General features: G+C 49.7%; 1 protein-coding gene and 1 pseudogene across 2 annotated transcripts in view; one reads left to right on the top strand and one right to left on the bottom strand.

Moving 5' to 3' along the window:
- Nucleotides 1–20,576, top strand: part of LOC111159633 (dynein heavy chain domain 1) — an 88,951-nt gene extending 68,375 nt beyond the window's left edge. Inside the window, exons 25-43 of the mRNA XM_022522181.1 lie at nt 1,157–2,768; nt 2,957–3,165; nt 3,367–3,571; nt 3,647–3,749; nt 7,102–7,251; nt 7,505–7,687; nt 7,825–8,256; nt 8,434–8,905; nt 14,593–14,883; nt 15,110–15,262; nt 15,438–15,616; nt 15,748–16,713; nt 16,913–17,099; nt 17,253–17,375; nt 17,459–17,660; nt 18,666–18,757; nt 18,924–19,073; nt 19,234–20,042; nt 20,226–20,576. Of these exons, the coding sequence (XP_022377889.1) occupies nt 1,157–2,768; nt 2,957–3,165; nt 3,367–3,571; nt 3,647–3,749; nt 7,102–7,251; nt 7,505–7,687; nt 7,825–8,256; nt 8,434–8,905; nt 14,593–14,883; nt 15,110–15,262; nt 15,438–15,616; nt 15,748–16,713; nt 16,913–17,099; nt 17,253–17,375; nt 17,459–17,660; nt 18,666–18,757; nt 18,924–19,073; nt 19,234–20,042; nt 20,226–20,576 (6,869 nt within the window). The remainder of the gene's footprint in view (nt 1–1,156; nt 2,769–2,956; nt 3,166–3,366; nt 3,572–3,646; nt 3,750–7,101; nt 7,252–7,504; nt 7,688–7,824; nt 8,257–8,433; nt 8,906–14,592; nt 14,884–15,109; nt 15,263–15,437; nt 15,617–15,747; nt 16,714–16,912; nt 17,100–17,252; nt 17,376–17,458; nt 17,661–18,665; nt 18,758–18,923; nt 19,074–19,233; nt 20,043–20,225) is intronic.
- LOC111159255 lies at nt 10,549–10,992 on the bottom strand (annotated as a pseudogene). The gene has a single exon (XR_002641409.1). The product of XR_002641409.1 is annotated as a signal recognition particle 14 kDa protein-like (transcript).
- Nucleotides 20,577–22,147: the final 1,571 nt, after the last annotated feature.

The raw sequence follows: 22,147 nt of genomic DNA, 5'->3' as shown, positions 1-22,147 counted from the left end.
AGAAATATGATACACATATCTGAAAAAGGACTTATGCTCAGAATACATAAAAAAGCTCTTACAACTCAGTCAGAAATTGATTAAAAAAATAGATACTTCACAAAGGAAAGATTTGTGAGTGGCCAATAGCACATGTAGCAGTATTAATTTGTATCGTCAAAACCTGGAAACAACCTAAATGCCCATCAGTATGTCAGCAGACTTACAATTCTGGTATTTTTATAATGGAATGCTACCACTCCAGTAAAATGAAACACACCGGATGCACACAAAACATGGGTGAAGCCCAGAATCATGCTGAGTGAGAGAAGCCAGACCTGGCAAACTACATACCATATGATTCCCTGTAGTTGAAGCTCTAGAACAGACAAAGCTGGGGGGCGCCTGGGTAGCTCAGCATCCAGCTCTTGGTTTCAGCCCAGGTCATGGTCTCGGGGGTCATGGGATCGAGCCCCGCATCAGGCTCTGGGCTCGGCTGGGCACAGAGTAGGCTTGGGATTCTCCCTCTCCCTCTACCCCAACCTCGCTCTCTAAAATAAATAAAATAAAATCTTAAAAAAAAAAAAAAAAGAGGCAAAGCTAATCGATAGTGATAGAAATCCGATCAGATAGAAGTTCCTGGGACAACGTGGTAGGGGGATTGACGGCAAAGGGTCATGAGGGAACTTTCTGAGAAGATGAAGCATTCTAAGTATCACTGGGGCAGCAGTTACATGGGTGGATACATTCATCAAAACTCACTGAACTATATGTTTAAAATGCATACATTTTATTTTATATAAATCATATTTTAATATTGACTTTACAGAAATGCACATGTGCTAATTCCTCCTTCTGATTGTGATGGCTGCACTTATCTCCTCTTGTGGTCAGATCAGGTTTCCATCCATCTCAGCTTCCAAACCTTCCTACTCTTAGTGAATAATTGGTCACAGAGATAGGATTTGTGGGGAGAAGAAAGAAGAAATTACTCACTTTTAGGGAGAGTGTAGGGGGGAGAGATCAATTTACTCAGACATGACTGAGTCCCAATGCATCAGGTGTACAAAACTCCTTTAGAGCCCTGCGTGCGCCAGAAGTAAAGCCAGTGAAGCAGGAACAGGAAGAATGGAGTGACACGGTCATGCGCACCCCTGTTGGTCTTTGTGTCCCACAGACCCCGGGAAGAGCTGCCAGCCAGTGTTGGAGACTCTGCGCCAGGCCATAGATGGCACGGTGTATGGCCATAGCACCTTGGAATTGCAGACGCTGCAGCCTGTAGTCAACTTCCTTGCCACCGCCACAGTGCCAGGCTTCTGTGAGCGCCCACTGTGTCCACGCCTCTTTCGACTCTTCACAGTGCTGGCCCTGGGGAGTGTGACCCAGGCCATGCTGCTGAGCAGGCACACACCAAGCATCCAGGCCTGGCTTGAGCGCTTTCCCTCTGTGGAACGGGAGGTGGTTCTAGCAAAAGCCCTGGTCCAGGCCTCGCTGGAGGCCTGGGAGGCGGTGGGCAGCTGCTTTCTGCCCTCCCCCCTCCACCCACATTACCGCTTCTCCCTGCACTCTGTGAGCCAACTCCTGGGCAGCTTGCAGCTGCTGCCCATCAGGATGGGCTCCCGGGGCTTTCTGGACTGTCCCAGCCATCAGGAGCACTTGCGCCGGGTGTCGGGCCTGCGTGGCACCCGCCTGATGATTATGATGGCCATGCGCAACGTGGTGCGTCTCTGGTTGCACGAGGCCCAGAGAACCTTCTGTGACCGGCTGGACAGCCCCAGGGAACGCTCCTACTGTGCCAAGCTGCTCCTAGGAGTAGCTCAGAGTGTCTTCTGCTGTGGGCCGGCACCCCAGAACGGGGGCAAGGGCTCTGAGGAGGAGGAGGACGAAGAGGAGGAGGAGAGGGTGCCTGAAGTGGAATCCGAAGGAGAGCTGGCCCAGTGGGAGGATTTAAGCAACAGCGGCAGTGAGACAGAGGAGGAGGAGGACCATTATAGCCTGGATGTCACCACCAGCTCACCCTCCAGTGATTCAGGTCTAGCACCTTCCATAGTACCAGTAAAGAGGAAGACCATAGAAACCCTAAGTCCAAAGATGAGCCAGGAGGAGGGCACAAAGGCTTCTGGCTACAAACTCCAGTTAAACAGAAGCAAGATTTGGTGGCAGAAAACAGCTCAGATGGACCTGTCCTCACCCCTTCTGCTACCAGTGCTACTACTCCACCCCCAGGAAAAGCCCTCAGACCTGGTCTTCAGTCAGGAGCTAACACTAGGGTCCAACTCTGAGAGCCCCAGCTTGTACCTGGAACGGCAGTGGGACAGCCTGGAGGAGCAGCTGTCCACTTCAGCTGCTCAGCTGAAGCTGAGCGCCCACCTTGCCCGGTGCCACTCCATGGCCAAGCATGTGGCCCGCCTGGTCCGGGTGCTGGCCAGGCCCCGGCAGCACGGCCTATTGCTCTCCAGGGCTCTGGGTACAGGGCGCCGTACGGCCATCTCTCTGGCAGCTAGCATTTACCAGGCCCGCCTCTTCCATCTGCCATCTGGCTCGGAGGAGGCCATTCTCCAGTGCCTACGGGATGCCAGCTGGCATGCTGGCATGTTAGGCCAGCCGGTGGCCCTGCTGGTGCCCAAGGGTGTGGATCTCACTACCCTTCATCGTCTGCTAGCCCTGGCAACCTGGGGCAGTTTCCCTGACCAGTATACAGAGGCAGATCTGGACAGCATTGAAGACCATCTCTCCAGAGAAAACCTTAGTGTCAAGCAGAACATCAAAAAGGAAACGCTGTTGCAAAGGTGAGACCAAGAACCCCATGTGAGGTGCTGCTCTGCTCTTGCTCTATGCTGGCCAAAAGGCCAAAAAGAAATCTAAGAGCTGCTGTGAGGGCTCAGAAGATTGGGGCTAAGGGTTCAGGTTTGGCACTGGGCTTAAATGGGAAAACAGGGATAAAGGGGAGCATGGTATCTGAGCCCCTGGCCCACAGGTTCTATCAGCAAGTCTGCAACCACCTGCACATGTTCATCCTGATCGGAGATGACCAGATCCACAGGGAGCTGCCCTCCACCCTTTTCCTGAGGCTTCTTCAACTGGCCATTGCTAGCATTGACCGCTATGAACCGTGGGACCAAGATTCCCTCATCAATGTGGTCCGGTACTACCTGGAAGGTGCTCAGAATCTATCCACTGATGATGGTAAGCCCTTTCTACCTGTTCTCCCTACTACTCTCAACCAGGTTTTAATGAGGATTCAGGTCAGTCTCCCTGTCTCTCTCTTCCCAGAACCTACCTAGTGATCCCCTTCACCTTTTCTGCCTTCCTTCCCAAATCAGAAGAGGGTCCCTTTTCTTACCCATTTTCCTATAAGCTCACAGGCTAAAGTCATGCCCATTTCAGACTCTCTGAAGTGCCCAGACCTCCAGGCGTCAATTCCCAGGGTGGCTAAAGCCATGGCTCTCATTCACCTTTCGGCTGTCAGCTATTATGGACACCTATGCCCTGAGTTGCCACTCGTCACCCCCAAGACTTTCCTAGACTTTCTGGACACCTTCACACTGCTGCAGCAACAGATGACTCTGCAGATTAAGAACAAGTTCCAGCGGTGAGTTGTCCCATTTCCTGCACTGTACCTCCTTCTACTTCCTTGGGCCCACTTACTGGTACATTGTATCTCCAGGATCCAGAATGCGTTGAGTCATCTGAGAATGATGATCAAGAAGCACAATACCTACACCAACTTTGTCTTCAACTTAGAACAGCTGCTGAAAACCTCCCGCAAGGTAAAGGGAGAGATTATGAGGTTTGCACAGTAGGGTCAAAGCAGGAGCCCACAGAGGGCTTTGGAGGAACCAACCCTGAGTGAACCTTTGTTCTTATCTCCCGAGACTATCCCTTTCCCCAGGGGATCTCTTTAATCCCTGCTGCCTCCTCCTCTAAATTTTTGAGTTTAGGCTCAAGGTTCCCCATGGCACAGCTGAGACCAGGCTGATTCTTCTAAACACAGGAAACTCCAGTGTCTGCTTCTGCTGTCCTTACTATGTACTTTGATTATGGGAAGTCCAGTTTACTTCCCAAGTAAATTGTATACATTCCCATCAGGGACGAGGCAGAAATTATATTCTCACGGTTGCCTCTACTCTTACCCTTTCTTATCCTGGATTCTCTATCATGGCTCATTGGCACACCTCTTATGTCCCTCCTTTTTCCCATACAGCTTTGTCCCTGTACCTCTTCCTTCCACAAAAATACCAACTATACAAGACTCATACATACACTGGGGAAATGTGGATGGTAAATTGACATTTTTAGGCAAGAAGCAGAAAGAGATTGGAATGGTACACTAGACCTTGCTGTCCTGAACTTCTTTAGTCACCCTCCTCTACAGGACATCTCCCAGTAACCAATTCTCTTCTCACCTCTCCCTGTGCTCACTCCCTTAGAGCTCCTCCAATACAATTCTCACATAACAAGAGAGATTTTTTCTAGCCCAAATCTAAATCCCATCATTTTTAATAAGAGGAATTCTGAAACAGTTTTCTTTTTCTTCCTGCTACACAAGGCTTTGGTGAAGGTTCAGGGATTACCTCAGAGAAATAATCTAGTGGTCAACCCACACACAGACAAATGCTTCCCCCCTACTGGGCTTTTAGGCCATAAGTTCCCAATGCCTAGACTATCTCTTTTGATGGGTGTCCCAGGGCTCTCACCCAGTGCTGCACAACTGTAGAAGTCTGGCTTCCATTGTATCCACATGCATCGTTGTCATCGTGTTCTCTGTAAATGATGCTCCCTAGAGTTCTCCTAGTACTGGTGCCCTCCTACCATCTACCACCAAGGATCACTAGCTTAGATGAAATCTCAAGACTACTGAGATTAAAAAAAAAAAAAAAAAAAAAAAAAAAAGTTCACAGAGGGACAGGAATGGCCTCTCCCATGTTTTCCAAATTCCAGTTTCTTGTCTTGGGTCCTACCATTTCCCAAGATGATTAATACCAGGAATTGTTGATCTGGCTTAAAGGTGCTTTTATTCTTTGATCCCTGGGTCAGTTATACTAAAGGACAACATAAGAAGCCCCAAATCTGGATAAGAGATGTTCATAGTGGGGGTACCTGTTTGGCTCAGTCAGAAGAGCATGCAACTCTTAATCTCAGGGTTGTGTGGGTGTAAAGATTACTTAAAAATAAAGCTTAAAAAGAGAGAGAGAGAGAGAGAGAGAGAGAGAGAATGTTCAGTGTCAGAGGCATTCAGTGTCAGATCCTTTGGCCATTCACTCAATAATCATAATAGTGTGTACTTCTTTCAGAGTTCCCTAGGAAATAGCATTACCATCCACTTAGTTAAGCCAAATCCCAGGAGTCATTCTGGAGTCCTTCATCTCTCTTCTCTCTCATATTCAGCTGGTTCATTTATTCATTACTGTACTCTATAAAAATTAATTGAACTCCACTCTTTTTGTCCACCCACTCATTAATATGTATGTCTGTGTCTACATAGAGCTATGTCTACATCTAAATCTAGGTCAATAGAATCTTTGCTATAACTTTCTGAGGTGGCTATCCTTTTTCCCATTTTACAGATGAGAAAACTAAGATCCAGAGAGGTTAGGATGAGGATTAAATGATCTCACATGGGCAGCATTTGAAAGTGCTGGCACACAGTAAGAGCTCAGTAAATGATAGCTCCTCCTAATAAGAAAGATAAGGTACTGTACTGACCTTGCCTTCATGGTGCCTAGTTTACTGGAACATATAGACTCATCCAGGCAATTACAAGACAGTGTGTTATGACAGAGAAAGTCCATTGATACTTGATACTCTGAAGTATCAAGACTTTCTAGAGAAAGCAAAAGTGCCACAATGAGTTACATGTAGAACATGGCAAACACTAAAAAACATTCCTTAAATATGGAAACGAGTGAAGTGCATTCATTTTGCTAAGGGGTTAGTTAAGATTTGGCATAAAAGGGAGTGGGGGTGGGGAGGATGTCACAGGCTGAAGTAAAAGCACGGGCAAAGGCCCAGAGGTGAGAGAATGTGTGCCACGTTGGAGGAGCTGAAAGTCAGGAATGGCTGGAGAGTGGGGTGCTGGGGGAGGAGAGATATGAGGTTGGAAAGTGGAGTTGAGGCCTCCTGGGCATGGAGACCTCATAAACCAACTGGGAGAGTGATGAGTGTTCAGTAACATGATAATGATGGTATTTGGTTGCAGCATGGAGAGTGGAGTAGAAGAGAAGCTGAATAGGTAGTGAGGGAGCCCATGCATGGGCAGGGGAGCAGACAGGACAGACTGGTAGGAGGCAGACCTGAACGGACTTGAAGATGGGCTGGGCTTGGGGGAATAGGAGAGATGGAGTCAGGGTAATGATGAAGTTTTCTTCCTTGGGAAACTTGGGTGTATTTTGCCATAGTTCTCTGAGAAAAAGAACATGTGAGGAGGCAAATAAGGTTGTAAGAGATCTGATGGGGCATAGCCAAGACCTTCATTTGTGGACATGTGGAGTCTGAGGGGCCTGCGAGGCATCAGAGAGGAGATTGCCACTAAGCAGATGGATACATGGATGTGGGGCTCAGGAAAGAAATCTGGTTTGAGATAGTGATTTGAGAGTTTTTAAAACAGAAGTGGTCATCAAAGCCATGAAATTAGGCAGGATACATAGAAATATCGAATGGAAAGATAGGGAGGCCCTGAAATGTTGCCAAGGGATATTTAAGGGATGGTAGAGGGAGAGACAAAGAAAGAGCAGCCACAGAAGTTGGACAAAGCCAAAGGATAACACAGAGTTATGAAAGTCAAAGGAAGACCGTGCTTCAAGAGAGTGGGAACTATCTTCTCTAACAAATGCCACTAATGGGTCAAGTAAGATAAAGAGTGTAGCATAATGGTTAAGCACACAGGCTTTGGAGTCAGACTTCCTAGGCCTGTGTGGCAGATCAGGAGAAGCAAACACCCACTTGGAGCTGCTCATACACCAGTAAGTGACAGTTCCAGGGCTCAGTCTTTATCTGGGGCCTATACAGAGTTCAACTTGGTCATCCTGACTGTCAAGTGAGGAGTGCTGGAGTCCTAAGCCCACAGGATATTCCCACCTGGCCCAGGATTTTGAGCTGCAGAGCCTGGATCTCTGTTTACAGAACGTGACCACACTTCAGCAGCAGCTACAGAAAGGCCGGCTGCTCATCAAGCAGCAGCTGGCAGAGTGTCAGCAGCAGGAGAACCTCATTGAGACCCTGACCAAGCAGCGGGATAACCTGCAGGCTCAGCACGAGGCTTTCCTGGAGCAGGTGGGCTCTTCCTGCTGCCTGCCCTGCACTGGTCCTCTCCTGTGAGGGGACAGCCTTTCACAGGAGAGATGCCCAGAGGAGAGAATGGGATGGCTTGTCATGGAGTCTTCTGGGGGAGGGGAAAAGGTAATAGGATGACTTGAGGAACTACCCTCATGGGAACCCCCAGGAAGAAGTGATCCCTCCTGGCAACACCTTGAAGGAAGAGGACACTCTGGGAACTCACTTCCAGAGTGCGTCTCTCCTCATTTAGATGGGTAAGGCCTTCCTGGGACCCCTGAGCCAGCTGCAGGTGGCTGACTTTGAGGAAATAAGGAGCTATCGAGCACCACCAGAATCAGTGATCCAAGTGACCGATGCACTGTGCGACCTGTTCCACTGTGAGACAGGCTGGGCCAATGCCAAGCAACTCTTATGCACTGAGGATTTTTACCAGGTAGGGAATGTGGAGCTCAATGGAGGAGGAGAGTGGAGGCCTAAGGAGGGGGGGGGGGCGCTGGCGGAGTGAGGTGGTTGGGGCAAGGTTCTGAGCAGAGCACCTTTACCTTTACCTCTCTTAACACACTTTCCCAGGAGCTGGTGTTCTTCCCTAAGGAGAAGATGACAGACTCAGAGATGATAAAGCTAACCCAAGCTCTGAATGCTCCAGGTATGAGTGATGCAGCTCTGCGGGCAGTAAGCATACCCGCAGCAAACCTGGCCGCCTGGCTCTGGGCTGTTCTGCGCTATGGGCTGGCCCAGCGCCGAGGACTACCCACGGGCCTGCTTCTGCGGCAGATAGAGGCCACACTGGCTCGGGAGCAGGCCCACCTGGGCCGCTGCCAGTTCCAGGCCCAGGAGACCCTAGAGCACAATTTGGATCTGGCCAAGACACTGGAAGAGGCCCGGGCTTCAAGCAACCAGATGATAGAGAACCTCAGTCAGGCTCAGTGTGGCCAATATCACAAGTGGCCCATCAAGGCTGCACTGCTCACACCCGTGCACTCCTGGACTACAGAGCTCCAGGTAACCAGCCCCTCCCGGATTACCCCCTTAAGTTCATTTCTGCACTACTGCCCCCAACTCCTTGGCTCCTCCCTGGGCCCTCCCTGCCACACTTTCCTGCACACCCTGCCTCACTCCTTCTCTGCCTGTACCTTCCTCGCTGGCCCACAAGCCCTCCCCTCTCCCTTCTCATGCCAGAAGTTGAAGGGGCACTGCCTGACTGTGTTCGGAGACGCCCTCCTGTGTTCAGCTGCTATCATCTACCTGGGTCCTTTCCCGCCGGTGCGGCGCCAGGAGCTACTAGACAAGTGGCTGGCTCTGTGTAGGGGCTTTCAGGAGACCCTGGGTCCAGATGATGTGGCACAGGCATGGAAGCAGACGCAAAAATCTGTCGTCACGCCACCAAAGAACCCCCTGCTCTCCATACGCTCTCCCTTCAGCCTTCTGTCCTTGCTGAGCTCTGAATCTGAACAGCTCCAGTGGGACCGAGACTTGAAGCCCCAGGCGAAGTCAGCCCGCCTGGCAGGCCTGCTTCTGAGAAGCAACACCCACTACTCCAGTTGCCGTTGGCCTCTAGTGCTTGACCCCGACAACCAGGCCCTCATCTGGCTGAACCCGCTGCCTCAGCAAGAGACTAGATCCTTGGTCCCAGGCCCCACTGAGCACAGAGGTAAAGCCAGGGATGATGAACACAATGCTTTTCGGGTCTCTGAACTGCCAACACTTGGCCACATGTGGTCTTCCCTTTCATAATGAAGACACTAAATTTTTGTGGCCAGGGTATCCTAGACTTCATCAGCCCATATGATATTAATCAATTAGGTCACATTTGCATCTTAGGGCCTATTTTGCAATGATTCTGAATCTACATGGCTGACCAGTCTATGATCTTCCACTTCCCTGGTCTACCCAGCACTCTTAGAAACTTGGCCTACAACTCAGAACCTTCCTTACTATCCAAATTTACCCCATGTTCAGGAATTCTGGGGAAATATTTCTATTAGCTCTGCTCGGAGCAGAGACCCATCTGGGTAGAGTATCAGAAGGATGTGTTTCCTAGGGGAAGGAAATAAGGGTGTATATTTTCTAGAAGAGGTTGGGAATGGCACTGGGGAGAATAATAGACATCTATAATGGACTAGGTATGTAATAAAGTGGTCTGTAATATGGGCTCTATAATCAGACTGTCTGGGTCAAATATCTGTTCTTTCCTAGCTGTGTAAATAGGGCAAGGTACTTAATCGCTCTAAGCCCAAATTTATTTGCAATAAAATGAGCATCTTAATTATACCCATCTCATAAAACATATTAAGATAATTCATGTAAAAGGGATTTACACAGTGCCTAAAAATAATAAGTTCCCCAAAATGTTAGTGTCACTACTAACGTATTACTGCTACCATTATTCTACTCCATCCCTTGGCTGTCCAGCACAACCTTCCATTGTGCCCATACCCCATTACACAAATGCCCATGACACAACTATTCCATGTAAGTGAATTTACCCCCTCTCTAATAAGAGGCACCCTGAAGAAACCTCCAGCTGTAGCGTCCAATTCTGAGTCCACGAATTCTTGATCAGACCCAGATTTGGCTCTTTGTGGTTCTGTAACCTATGATAGAGTGAGTACATGCTAAATCTCACCCTAGTAATACACCTGATACGCAGAGTGAAGCAAAATCAAACCGAGATAACTACAGTAAATGTCCTGTTTAGAAACTGGGTAAGGGTAAGAAACACACACTTGTCTATTAGTCTTCAGCATGTGCTGTGTGACACCAGACAGTGACAGTAAAGAGAATGATTAGCGGGCGCCTGGGTGGCTCCATGGGTTAAGCCTCTGCCTTCGGCTCAGGTCATGATCTCAGGGTCCTGGGATCAAGTCCCGCATCGGGCTCTCTGCTCAGCGGGGAGCCTGCTTCCCCCCCCCCCCCCCTGCTGGCCTCTCTGCCTCCTTGTGATCTCTCTCCATCAAATAAATAAATAAATAAAATCTTAAAAAAAAAAACCAGAATGATTAGCATCACTTTACTGGCTATAGCGGGAGTTCTTGGATAGCCACTTTGGCTGTCCTGAGTTTTTTGTTTGTTTGTTTGTTTGTTTGTTTTTTCCAGTGCAGATAAATACAGGTTTAATGATCCATTGTTCTTCACATAGATGGCTACAGAGACTTTATAATCCCAGGATACACAACCATACAACAAAGACCAATCAGCCAATTCTCAAATAAACTTGGCTTCTGTTACAACTATCTTGTAAACACTGCAGCCTTTCTTCCATCCAAAATGACATTCATCTCACATGAAAAGTTATTATGGGGGAACCAGAAACCTAGATTTGTGGCCAAAAGTAAAAACCAAAGAAAAAATAGTGATTCGGTGGTTAGTTGGTGAAAGATGGATATCTGGTGCCCTTCACTTTTTGTCCCTCTTCTTCAGCCCATCCATGTTAGCTCTCAATAGATTTGAGTAAGCCATCTGAAACTTGTTCACTTCTTTGGAGCTCACCACAGTGCTGATCTTCTTTTTCCCATCAGTAGCTCTTAACAGACACTTGTTGTCTGAGGGCTCAAAGCCCTCTACAGAACCCTTCCTTGGATTCGGTTTAGTTCGACCATCATACTTCTTCAGGGTGATGAACACGCTGCCCGACAACCGGCACTTCTGAAACAGTCTGGTCAGCTCCGTCAGGAACTGCTCGCTCTCCAGGAGCACCATCCCGGCGCCGCTAGCTCCCTGGCGTCAGCGTAAGGCCCAAGCAATTCGGCTGTCCTGAGTTCTGATGAACAGTATACTTTTCCTAGTTCACTGTCCCCAGTGCTATCTGTGAAAGGAATATTGGGGAAGAGTCTCCTGTTTGTAGCTGTTCTGCCTTACATACCCACTTCCTATTGGAATGGGATGGGGCCTTAGGATTTGCCTTAAAATGAAGCAAACACGGATCACTTATTACCAGACAGGGGATTTTCTAGCTAATTTCTTTAACTCTCTCACCTTTTTCCTTCAGATTGCATGTGTAAGGACTCTATTAGCTATTAACCAATGCCAGAAATCTTGGCATATTCTCATTCTTGAATTTAAACCCCACTTTTTGTCTTCTCTCTTAACACTGGTTCTAGGGACTCTAGCTATCCCACTAAGCCTTAATGTAAATGTCACCCATCTAAACCTTGGCCTTAACCTCAGAGCTGTAGTAATGAAACAGTCTGAGCAGTGAGCTTAGGCTAACTGGCTATGGAATGTAACCCCTATTACTTGGGGCTGTACTTGGGGCTGTATCCCAATCAAAAGGGGGAGGTAGACTATTACGTTTGTCAAGCAGGGAATGCTTAAAAAGAGAAGTGCTTGGGATGGACCAGGCTCTTCCAATAGCCAATAATTTCCTATTCCATGCAACATAAGGTAGAAAATCATTTTTACAAATCAGCAAGATGCATGAGTATCTGATCATCTGTGGTCTGAAATTGCTTGATATGTAGAAAGGAAAGGAAAGAAAAGCAGAAAGGAAATTTCTTTAAGTTTTTTTCTGGAGGTTGTTCCTCTTATCTAAGTAGAGAAGTAGCCAGCATGCCTTCTACTAAATCCACAGAAGTTCAATGAGCATATGGTCCAAGTCCCATGAAATAAACCAACTTCTTACCCACCACATTACCTAGCAGGCAGAAGAAAAATCCTCATTGCCCCTCCCCACTACTAATTCACTGTATCAGCTGGGAATGCTGTCATGATCAGTAACAAAAGCTCAACTTACCATGGCTTAAGAAATAAGAATTTATGGGCGCCTGGGTGACTCAGTGGGTTAAGCCTCGCCTTTGGCTCAGGTCATGATCTCAGGGTTCTGGGATCAAGCCCTTCATCAGGCTCTCTGCTCAGCAGGGAACCTGTTTCCCCCTCTCTCTTTGCCTGCCCCTCTGCCCACTTGTGATCTATCTCTCTATCAAATAAATAAATAAAATCTTTTTTTAAAAAAGAAATAAGAATTTACTGGGGCACCTGGGTGGCTCAGTTGGTTAAGTGATCGACTCTTGCTTGATCTCAGCTCAGGCTTGGATCTCAAGGTCATGAGTTCAAGCCCCACATTGGGTTCCATGCTGGGTGTGGAGCCTACTTTAAAAAGAGAGAAAAAGAATAGAAAGAAGGATTTATTTATCTCACATTATAATAAGTACTGAGATAAGCAGGTACAGGGCTCCAGTACCGACTTCAAGTACCCAGATTCTTCTTTCTGCTCAATGATCGTTAGCATGTTGGCTTATCACATTATAGTGGGTTGAATGTAGTGGGTTGAATCCTAACCCACAGAACCTATTAATATGAATTTATTTGGAAAAAGAGTCTTTTAGGTATAACTAAGTTAAGAACCTTGAAATGAGATCACCCTAGATTATCTGGGTTGGCTCTAAAAACAATGACAATTGTCCTTATAAGAGAAAAAAGAGAAGGCATAGGTACACAGAGGGAAGGCCTCATGAAAATGGAGACAGATAGTGCAGTTATACAACCACAAGCCAAGGAACTCCTGGAACCAACAGAAGCTGGTGCCTTCAGAGGGAGTGCAGCTTTTCCAACACCTTGATTTTGGACTTCTGGCCTCCAGAATTATGAAGAAATAAGTTTTTGGGTTTTTTTTTTCCCCAGCTACCGTATTTGTAGTAGTTTGTTACCATCTTGGCTGCTATCCTGCCAAGCATCATGTCAGAGTTGCTGCTAGCCATCTCTGTCCCTTCTCTCAGGGAAAAAAGAGATCTTCCAGAAGTCTGGATAGTTGAATGCGGTAGGCAGAGTTTTGGCCCCTATCACTTTTGTCCTCCATTGTTACTCCTGTAACTAAGTTCCATAGCAGGAAAGACAGTAATCTTAATTACTAACCAATTGACCTTAAAATAGAGATATCCTGGATTATCTGGGTGTGCCTAGTGTAATCACATGGGCCCCTCAAAGAAGCAAGGAAGAAAGAAGAGACAGAGAGATCTGAAACATGAGGAAGATTCAAGAAACTGTTGCTGGCTTGAAGATGGAGCGGGCTACCGGGAGAGTGTGAGATAGAAATGGATTCTGTCAAAAACCAGTAAGCCTGAATGAGCATCCAAGCTCCAGATGAGAACTACAGCCCCAGTTGATGCCTGATTAGCCCTGTGTAACCCCAAATGGAGCATCCAGTCATGCTGTGTGGGGCTTCTAACCTTCTGAACTCACACATAATAAATGGGTGTTGTTTTAAGCTGCTAAGTGATAATTTGGGGTAATTTGTTAAGCAATAAGAAATGAATCCACTAAACTGCACCTGGCAACCTCCACTTGCCTATTTCCTTTTTTTTTTTTTTAAGATTTTATTTATTTATTTGACAGAGATCACAAGTAGGCAGAGAGGCAGGCAGAGACACAGAGAGGGGGAAGCAGGCTCCTCGCTGAGCAGAGAGCCCGATGCAGGGCTTAATCCCAGGATCCTGGGACCATGACCTGAGCTGAAGGCAGAGGCCTAACCCACTGAGCCATCCAGTGCCCCTGCTTAATACTTTTTTTAAAAAAAGATTTTATTTATTTATTTGAAAGAGAGAGAGCACAAGCCAGGGGAGGGGCAGAGGGAGAGGGAGAAGTAGACTCCTCACTGGGCAGGGAACCCGATGTGGGGGTCAATCCCAGGACCCTAGAATCATGACCAGGGCCGAAGGCAAACGTTTAACTAACTGAGCCAGTCAGGTGCCCCCAAGCTTAATACTTAAAAAAAAAAAAAAAAAATCCTAAAATTCTTAAATTTCTTAATACTTAAAAAATATATTATTTATCTTTTCCAGTTCCTGCAATAGAGGAGGCAAAGGAGAAGGGGACTGGGGAGGGAGCCATCTGTGTCCACTGTACACCCCGTGACTTGGCTAATTCCAGTTTATGGCCTTTCACTTACAGGTTGCTACTTCCAGGCACTGATCTCTATATTAGCAACAATTCTTTTCATTTTGATAGATTTAGCTTAGGCAAAAAGAGATACATAGACTCTGTTAACCTATCTGGTGAAAGGTCAAAATGGAGCTGATTCAGGGATACCTAGAACCCCTCCCTGGAGTTTTAGAGAATTAATAATGACAGCTAACGTTTGTTGAGTGCTTACTAAGTCCAGTGCAGAGCTATGTATCATTTCATGTCATCTTCGCAGTAACCCTGTGAGGTACCCACCAATATCAACCCCATGTTGCAGACGTGTTGCAGATAAGGAAATTGAGTCAGAAGGAGCTTAAGTGACTTTCCTAAGGTGTCTTCCTGCAGGCTTTACCTCATGAGATGGAGCCCCTGGGTGAATGGTGTTCCCTGGGAGCCTGGTTCATCCTCTGAGAGGAGTTCCTCTGCATCTTTCTACCACAGAGAAGGGCTTTGTGAGAAATCAAGAAGAAGAAGAGGCCTTAGAAGAGGAAGATGACAGTAGTGAAGAGTGTGATAAGGCTAAGAACAAGACAAAAGAGCAGAAGACACAGGACAGGGAAAATGAGGAAGAGAGAGAAAAGGAAGAGGAGCAAGAGCACGAGGAGGATGAGACAGAGAGGCAGGAGTCAAGACCAGCCTCTGAGACTGGGTCTCTGCCCCTTCCCAACCTTCATGTGCTCTCAGGTGCTGACCCAGAGCTGGGTCCTCAGCTCCAGAAGGCAGCTGCCAATGGTGAGAACAGGTCCCCATCCACCATGTCCCCCTTCTGTGGCCCCACAAATCTCTCACCCCAAGACTGACCTCAGCTCCCATCCTTAAGCCAGGCACTAACTTGTGGAAGAGCCCTGAGGGGATCCTCCTATTAGCCAGTGGAGAGCTGGTCAGAGCCAGATTTTGTGTGGCGGGAGGGGCGGGGTGCTGGCATGGTGGGTAGGGTGTCCTTGTCTCCCCCTCACAGGCCTGCCCGTGCTACTGACCAATATGGAGCTGGGCCTAGGGTGCCAAGAACTGCAATGGCTACTGCAGCGGGAGGAGCTGAGCCCTCCCCAGGTACAGCCTGGCTTCTGTCTCTATCTGAGCACTACTGTCCCCCTCAGTGCCTTGGAAAAAGGTGAGCCCTGGTGGGTAAGTTGCCACCACAGCTTTGTGGACACAGTGGGCCTCCTGACTCCCTCAGTCTGGCCCCGGGCAGGATCAGGACTGTGGTCCGGAGCCATACGCCCAGTACACCCCACCCACTGGCTTTGTCAAGGAGAAAGCTTAAGCATCTCCCATGTGACCCCAAGTGCTAGGTTATGAATTGCTGAAGGGGATGAATGTGCTGGATCTGAGCCTCAACATGGATACCCTAGAAGACCAGATGCTGCATGAAATCTTGTGTGCAGAGTGTCCCGAGCTCAAGAACCGCTGGGAGGACCTAAAGACCAGAGCCCTGGACAGCTGTGAAGCTGTGAAGGCTGCTGAGGTGCCCGGGGGTCCCGGTTATGGGTGGGCGTGAGCTTTGGAGGGGCCCAGGTACGGGGGCAGAGGTGAGTGTGGATGGTTGCGGACTGTGTGGGAAAGGGTCAGACCCATGGAACAGGTGGCTGTTTGCAGGAGCGGCTGCTGCTGATGCTGCTTCTCCAGAATCCAAAACATCAGAAACCAGCTAAATTCCTGCGGGACATGGTGAGGGCCCAGGCAGAGCTATGTCAGCTGCGTGCCCGCTGCGAGGATCTAGAAGACCTGAGACTGCAGGAGGTGGCCTTGTGGGCACCCTATCGGCATGTGGTCTGGCACGGAATGGCCATAATAAAGGCCCTTAGCCCACTGCAGAACCTGCTGCCCCTTTTCCGCATGAGCCCCGACAACTGGCTAGCGGCCACCAAGCGGGCTCTGAACAGCATGAAGGAGTGTGAGACTCACCAGGGGGAGGACCTGCCCAGCCATCTGCTGCATTTGAGAGCACAGCTGACCCGCCAGCTCCTGGGCAGCACTGTGGCTGCACTGAGCCCGACCCAAGTACCACTGGTGGGGGCCTTGGGTGCTCTGGCGCTGCTGCGAATGGCAAGGAAAGCACCAGAGCTGGAGAGGCTGGCATTTTGGCCTGGCCTGGCAGCCTCTCCTAGCACAAGCTACAGCAATCCAGGTGTGGCTCGGCCAGCCTGGCTGGGGGTGAGAGCCTGGCATGAATGTAGCATGCTGGAGCTGCTACCCCCATTTGCAGGGCTGTGTGCATCCCTGGCAGGCCACTCCAGTGTTTGGCAGGCTTACCTGTCACTGTCATCCACGGTGCTGGGTCCAGCACCTGGGCCTGGGCCTGGGCCTGACCCACTCAGCCTCCTCCAGAAGCTGATTCTGTGGCGTGTGCTGCGACCTGAGTGCCTGGCAGGGGCCCTGGCGGACTTTACCACTTGCCTTCTGGGCCGGCCCCTGGATGAAAACCTGGGTGCCTCCACCATACCCTTCGAACACAGTCAGGCTACTCGGCCCATGCTGATCTTGTTGCCACCACCTGGTCACCCCACAGCCACCATGCATCCCCTGACTATCATCCAGAAACTGGCTGCCAGGCATGAGCAGGTTTGAGCCTAGTCTCTTGGCCACAGAGACACCAGACCCCTGTGAGCTGAGATGGGGTGTGGTGGCTCCCTCCTAGCATTCTTACAGATCTTTCTGGCTTACTCAGGGATTTCTGGGGTCATTTGTGGCATTATGTTGGGTCCCTTGGGTAATCCTACGATCACCTTAAGTTCTCTGCCACTTCTCTGTTGGTCTTCAGGGGCAGAAGCATCTGGAGGTGATCGCTGTAGGCTCTGAAGCCTGGGACCCAGTCTCGGTAGTGGTCAGCACGCTATGCCAGGCTATGCATAGAGGGCACTGGCTGGTGTTGGAGAACTGTCATCTGATGCCCCACTGGCCAAAGGAGCTGCTGCAGCCCTTGCTGGGGCTGTTGGATGGAGCCAGGGGTGGGTCTGCTACCTAATCCAGTTCTGGGCCTGAGTTTGATGCCCTCGCTCCTATATCTCACTCTTGACCCCAGAGCCTCCAGTTTGTGTCCCTAAACTTGTGTCTGACCCTTTTACCCAGTGATTGATCTCAGCCCCATATCTGACCCCTAGTGGTCTCGGACCCGGAGTTAGAACGGCCTCTAGTCCAACCCACAAGCAAGAGTGTGACGACTGTCCACAGAGATTTCCGTCTTTGGCTTATTTTGTCTGCAGAAGCTATTGCTTCCTTACCAGGTGAGAAGCCCCCACTATGGCTCTCAGATTGAAGGAGGAGGGCAACTGTGCTATGCTGACCCAGCACTCTCCTTCTGCCCCAGCGGTGCTGACTCAGCACTCCATGCCTGTTTTCTGGGACCAGTCTCTGGAGCTGGGCCACATCTTGACTGACAGCTTGGAGCTAGCCCAGCAAGGACTCTCTGTGCAACCCCCAGCAAGGATGCTACCTCTCCTTCTCTTACATGGCCTCCTGCTACACCGGCAGCTCTACGGAATGAAGCTGCAGACACACAGGGGGTGCTGGTGAGGGACCCTTTTCCATCTTGCTCAGTCAGTCGTTCAGCAAACACTGAGCATTTTCCATAACCCTGAGGAGTACGACTAATTCCAGCACCCAAGTGTGAGGGCAAGGGGAAGTCAAGAAAGGCTCCCCCAAGGACTTTGTGCTCTCTCTTTGAATTGAGTCTAGAAAGCAGAGGCAGATCAGGTGGAGATGGGGCTTTTCTGAGTAGAAGGAACTAAGCTCGGCAGGAGGAAGAAGATTTCAGTGTGGCTAAGCTGGACATGTTGGGGGTTGAGCAGGGAGAGGTGAGGCTTTGGAGGCGAGGCCCTCCAAAAGGGCCTTTAAGATCATGGTAAGGGGACTGATTGTATCCTGAGGACAGTGGGAAGCCACTGGAGAGTTTTAAATAGAAGAAACGTGATCCTAAGTATCTGTTGGAAAGATCACTCTGGCTGCAGTGTGGAGAATGGACTAGATGGGACAGGGCTGGAGGCAAGCAGAGCTGTTTTTTTTGTTTTGTTTTTGTTTTTAAAGATTTTATTTATTTTTTTGACAGAGAGAGATCACAAGTAGGCAGAGAGGCAGGCAGAGAGAGAGGGTGAAGCAGGCTCCCTGCTGAGCAGAGAGCCGAATGCGGGGCTCGATCCCAGGACCCTGAGATCGTGACCTGAGCCGAAGGCAGAGACTTAACCCACTGAGCCACCCAGGCGCCCCAAGCAGAGCCGTTTTAGGAGGCTCTGGCAGTCTGAAGGAATAAGACCATAGTATGGTAGTACCAGTAGGGATAGAAAGTAAATATGGAGTGAGGAAGAAAGGAGTCAAGGATGGCTCCCAGATTTCTGCCTAGGACAGCGGGAGGCTGGTATAGGAGGAAATGATGATTTCAGTGAAATTGAATTTGGAGTGCTAAGTAGCAATTACTTGTGAACCCTTGTGAGTTTGGAACTTGGGAGCTTGGGCTAGAAAGACCAGAGTCCTCAGCAAAGGGATGGTTCTGACGCCCCATTCCTGCTCCCCTCCCCCAGGAGTCAAGTGACCCTGACACAGGTCCTTCAGATCCAAGACCAGCTATGGACTAGCCTCAGCAATCCCAGTGCTGCCATGCAGGAGCTGGCAGGTGAGACTCTTCCTGTCCCCATGTAGTCATCAGCCCTCAAGAGAGCCCTGAAAGGCGTGGGAGTGGGAGGACTGGGACACGGACATAATTCCCAGCTTTGGTTTTGGTTTGGAAGGTGGTGGGAACCGGAGGGGCTATTACTAAGGGGCTCTGACCTTATTCTCAGCTTCGGTTTTCTATGGGGGTCCTGTGGGAGACAAGAAGGACAGGGAGGCCCTGATTAGCCTAATACAAGCCTGCCTGAGCCCCAGCAACGGGAGCTGGGCTCAACCACACACACCCCAGTATCTGCTGTCTACTCTGTTGCCCAGCCCAGGTAAGCTGCAGCCATTACCTGTGTTGGGGTGGGGAACAGTCTGTGTAATGCCCCCCTCTCAAGAATGTGAACCACGGTACCAACAAAGGTGTAGGAGGGGGCAATATTCACAGTTATGGGATGGTGGCTTAAAGTGTCACCCCTCCCCTTCACCTCCCAGAGCTAGGGGAGCCAGATGCTTTGGCAGAGTGCAGGGCCCAGATGCACCTCTTGCCCACACCACCGGAACCCCAGAGCTGCGGACTGAGTGTTGGCTCCCAGGCCTGGCTGTTACGACGCCAGAGTCGCGCGCTCTTAAGCGCGCTGCAGCGAACTTTACCCACTTGGGTTCCTGCATCTCGTGGGAGCTCCCGACGCGCTGAAAAGCGGCTGCGGCAGCGCCTAGTGCAGGTCAAGCGGAGGCTGCAGTCGCTGCAGGCTCTGCTGACGGAGACCGCCGGCCAGGAAGAGTCTGGCGCTGAGTGGGTAGTGCTGAGACTGAGCTCGCAGCGGCCTCTGCAGGCCTTCCTCCAGACAGAGGTGCTGGAGCTGAGCCAGCTGGCGGGAGCAGTGCTACGGGACCTGGATTGCCTGTTGCAGCAGCTGCAGGGTGCGCCCCCGTGTGCCTCCCCGCGCTGTGTCGCGGTGGCTCAAGCTCTGTGGACTGGCCGCCTACCTCCACCTTGGCGTCCCCATGCGCCTGCCGGCCCACAGCCACCCTGGCACTGGCTGCGACAGCTGTCACGCCGTGGGCAGCTGTTGGTTCGCTACCTAGGCGTGAACACCAACGTACCAGAGCGCATCTTTCACCTATCAGCCTTTTGCCACCCACGCCGCCTGCTGCTGTCACTGCGTTGGGAGGCTACCTTTGCTACGGCTGCCCCGAACCAGCCTGTGCCTAGCTCAAATTTCCCTGGCTTCCAAGGCTCCAGCTCCAGTGGGCTCCCCCATAAATATCAGGAGCTGAACAGCAACCCTTTGAACCTCCAGGTATCTTTATGCCCTTCCTCCATTTACACTTTCGCCCCCTCAAATCCCTGATTGCACCTTAAAATTATCCCACCTTGCCTCTTGGTGATCTTGCCTCCTCAGTAGCCCCATATGCTCTCATACCCCTCCACTAGGACCCCTCAACTTTCTAGCCTTGCCTGATCCAGCTTCTGGCACCTCTAGGTGGTGAATGGTCCAAATCCTACCGTTCCAGAGATGGGGCTGCTGCTGGTTGGGCTCCAGCTCCGGAATGCTGAGTGGGACCCACTAGCAGGGGCCCTGCAGGACAGCACCTGCAGCCAGCCCAGCCCTCTGCCTCCAGTCAGCGTCAGTGCCCAGGCCCGGCGCCCCAGTGACTTGCCACCCCCAGGCAGCCTGGCTGTGTATTCCTGTCCTGTGTACATGGAAGGGCCCCTAGGCATCACTAGACTACACAGCAGGCACACACTGATGCACCTGCCCCTGCCCACGAAGCTCAGCCCCGCCACCTGTCACCAACGGAGGGTGTACGTGTGCAGCCCACCCTTGCTGTGAGCCCTGAAACAAAATAAAGTTGGGGTGATTGAATGAAGTATTTCTGAGATTTAACAGTGCAGGGTGTCTGCACATGGAGAAATGACCTGCTGAGGGGAAGACCCAGTGTGCACAACTGAGAGGGGAATGTTGGTATCCTGTTGGGAGATGGGCCTGGTGTTGGTCACGCATCCCAGGCATTTGGCAGATGGGGATGGTTAATCCACAGGATCCTGAATCTTTGCCCGGCTTTCTACTGTGGTCTGAGTACTTGTGTTAAATCCATGATATATATATATATATATATATATATATATTTTTTTTTCCCCCCCACAAGGGATATTTTTGAAGAGAGAACATTAGAACTGAAAATGATTTTTTTTTTTTTGAAAATGATTTTTTAAAAAAACATTTTATTTATTTGACACAGAGAGACAGTAAGAGAGGGAACACAAGGGGAGTGGGAGAGGGAGAAGCAGGCTCTCTGCCGAGCAGGGAGCCCAATGTAGAGCTCGATCCCAGGACCCTGGGATCATGACCTGAGCCGAAGGCAGACGCCTAACGACTGAGCCACCCAGGTGCCCCAGAACTGAAAATGATTTTTTAAAGCCTTTGTTGTACTATCAAGAATGCCTCAATCTTCCCCTTCCAGTCACCCCCTCCACTGTGATGGATTCTCCAAGTGAGTCATATACATAAAAAAAAAAAAAAAAAAAAGGCCAAATAAGATATAAGGTTTTATGTGCTTTCGACAATTATTTTCTTTTAAAGATTTATTTATTTTTTGAGAGAGAGAGAGTGTGTGCACAAGAGCATGCAGACTGGTGGGGCGAGGGGCAGAGGGAGAGAGAAGCTCAGACTTCCCACTGAGTAGGGAGCCCCACGCTGGGCTTGATCTCACGACCCGGAGCCAAAAACAGGGGTTGGACTGAGCCCCTCAGCAATTATTTATTGAGCATTCCTCTGAACCAGGTGCTCTTCTTGGCACTGATGAGATCGTCCCAGAGCAGGGAGACAGACAAGAAAAGGTCAACATCTGTGTAAGTTAAATTTAATTTGTATGTGCTATAAAGAAAATAAAGGAGGCTGAAGAGTTTGAGCATGACTAGAATGGAACAGTTAGTATCATCTGGGTGGTCAGGAGACACTTCCTGAATATGAGAAAGAGCTATTTGAAGATCTAGGAGGAGTGTTTCTGGGTAGACCCCTCGGTAGGCGCAAAGGTCTTGAGGCAGGACAGAACACATAGCTGGAGAATGGTGAATCAAAGGGAGGGTGATAAAAAATGACAGAAAAGAATAGACAGGGGTCAATCACATAGAGTCTTTTCATAAAGACCTTGTATTTTATTTTTATAATTTTTTAAAAGATTTTATTTATTTATTTGACAGAGATCACAGGTAGGCAGAGAGGCCAACAGAGAGGGGGAAGGGAAGCAGGCTCCCGGCCGAGCAGAGAGCCTGATGTGGGACTCAATCCCAGGACCCCAGGATCATGACCTGAGCCGAAGGCAGCAGTTCAACTGACTGAGCCACCCAGGCGTTCCTGTATTTTATTTTTAAAACCATCAGGAGAATCTAGTGTAGAGTATT

This window comes from Enhydra lutris, unplaced genomic scaffold, assembly GCF_002288905.1.
Source record: "Enhydra lutris kenyoni isolate GAN:26980312 unplaced genomic scaffold, ASM228890v2 scaffoldscaffold68, whole genome shotgun sequence".
Taxonomy (NCBI): Eukaryota; Metazoa; Chordata; class Mammalia; order Carnivora; family Mustelidae; genus Enhydra; species Enhydra lutris.
Note: the sequence above shows the minus strand (reverse complement) of the source record. Positions and strands in the feature narration are given on the sequence as shown.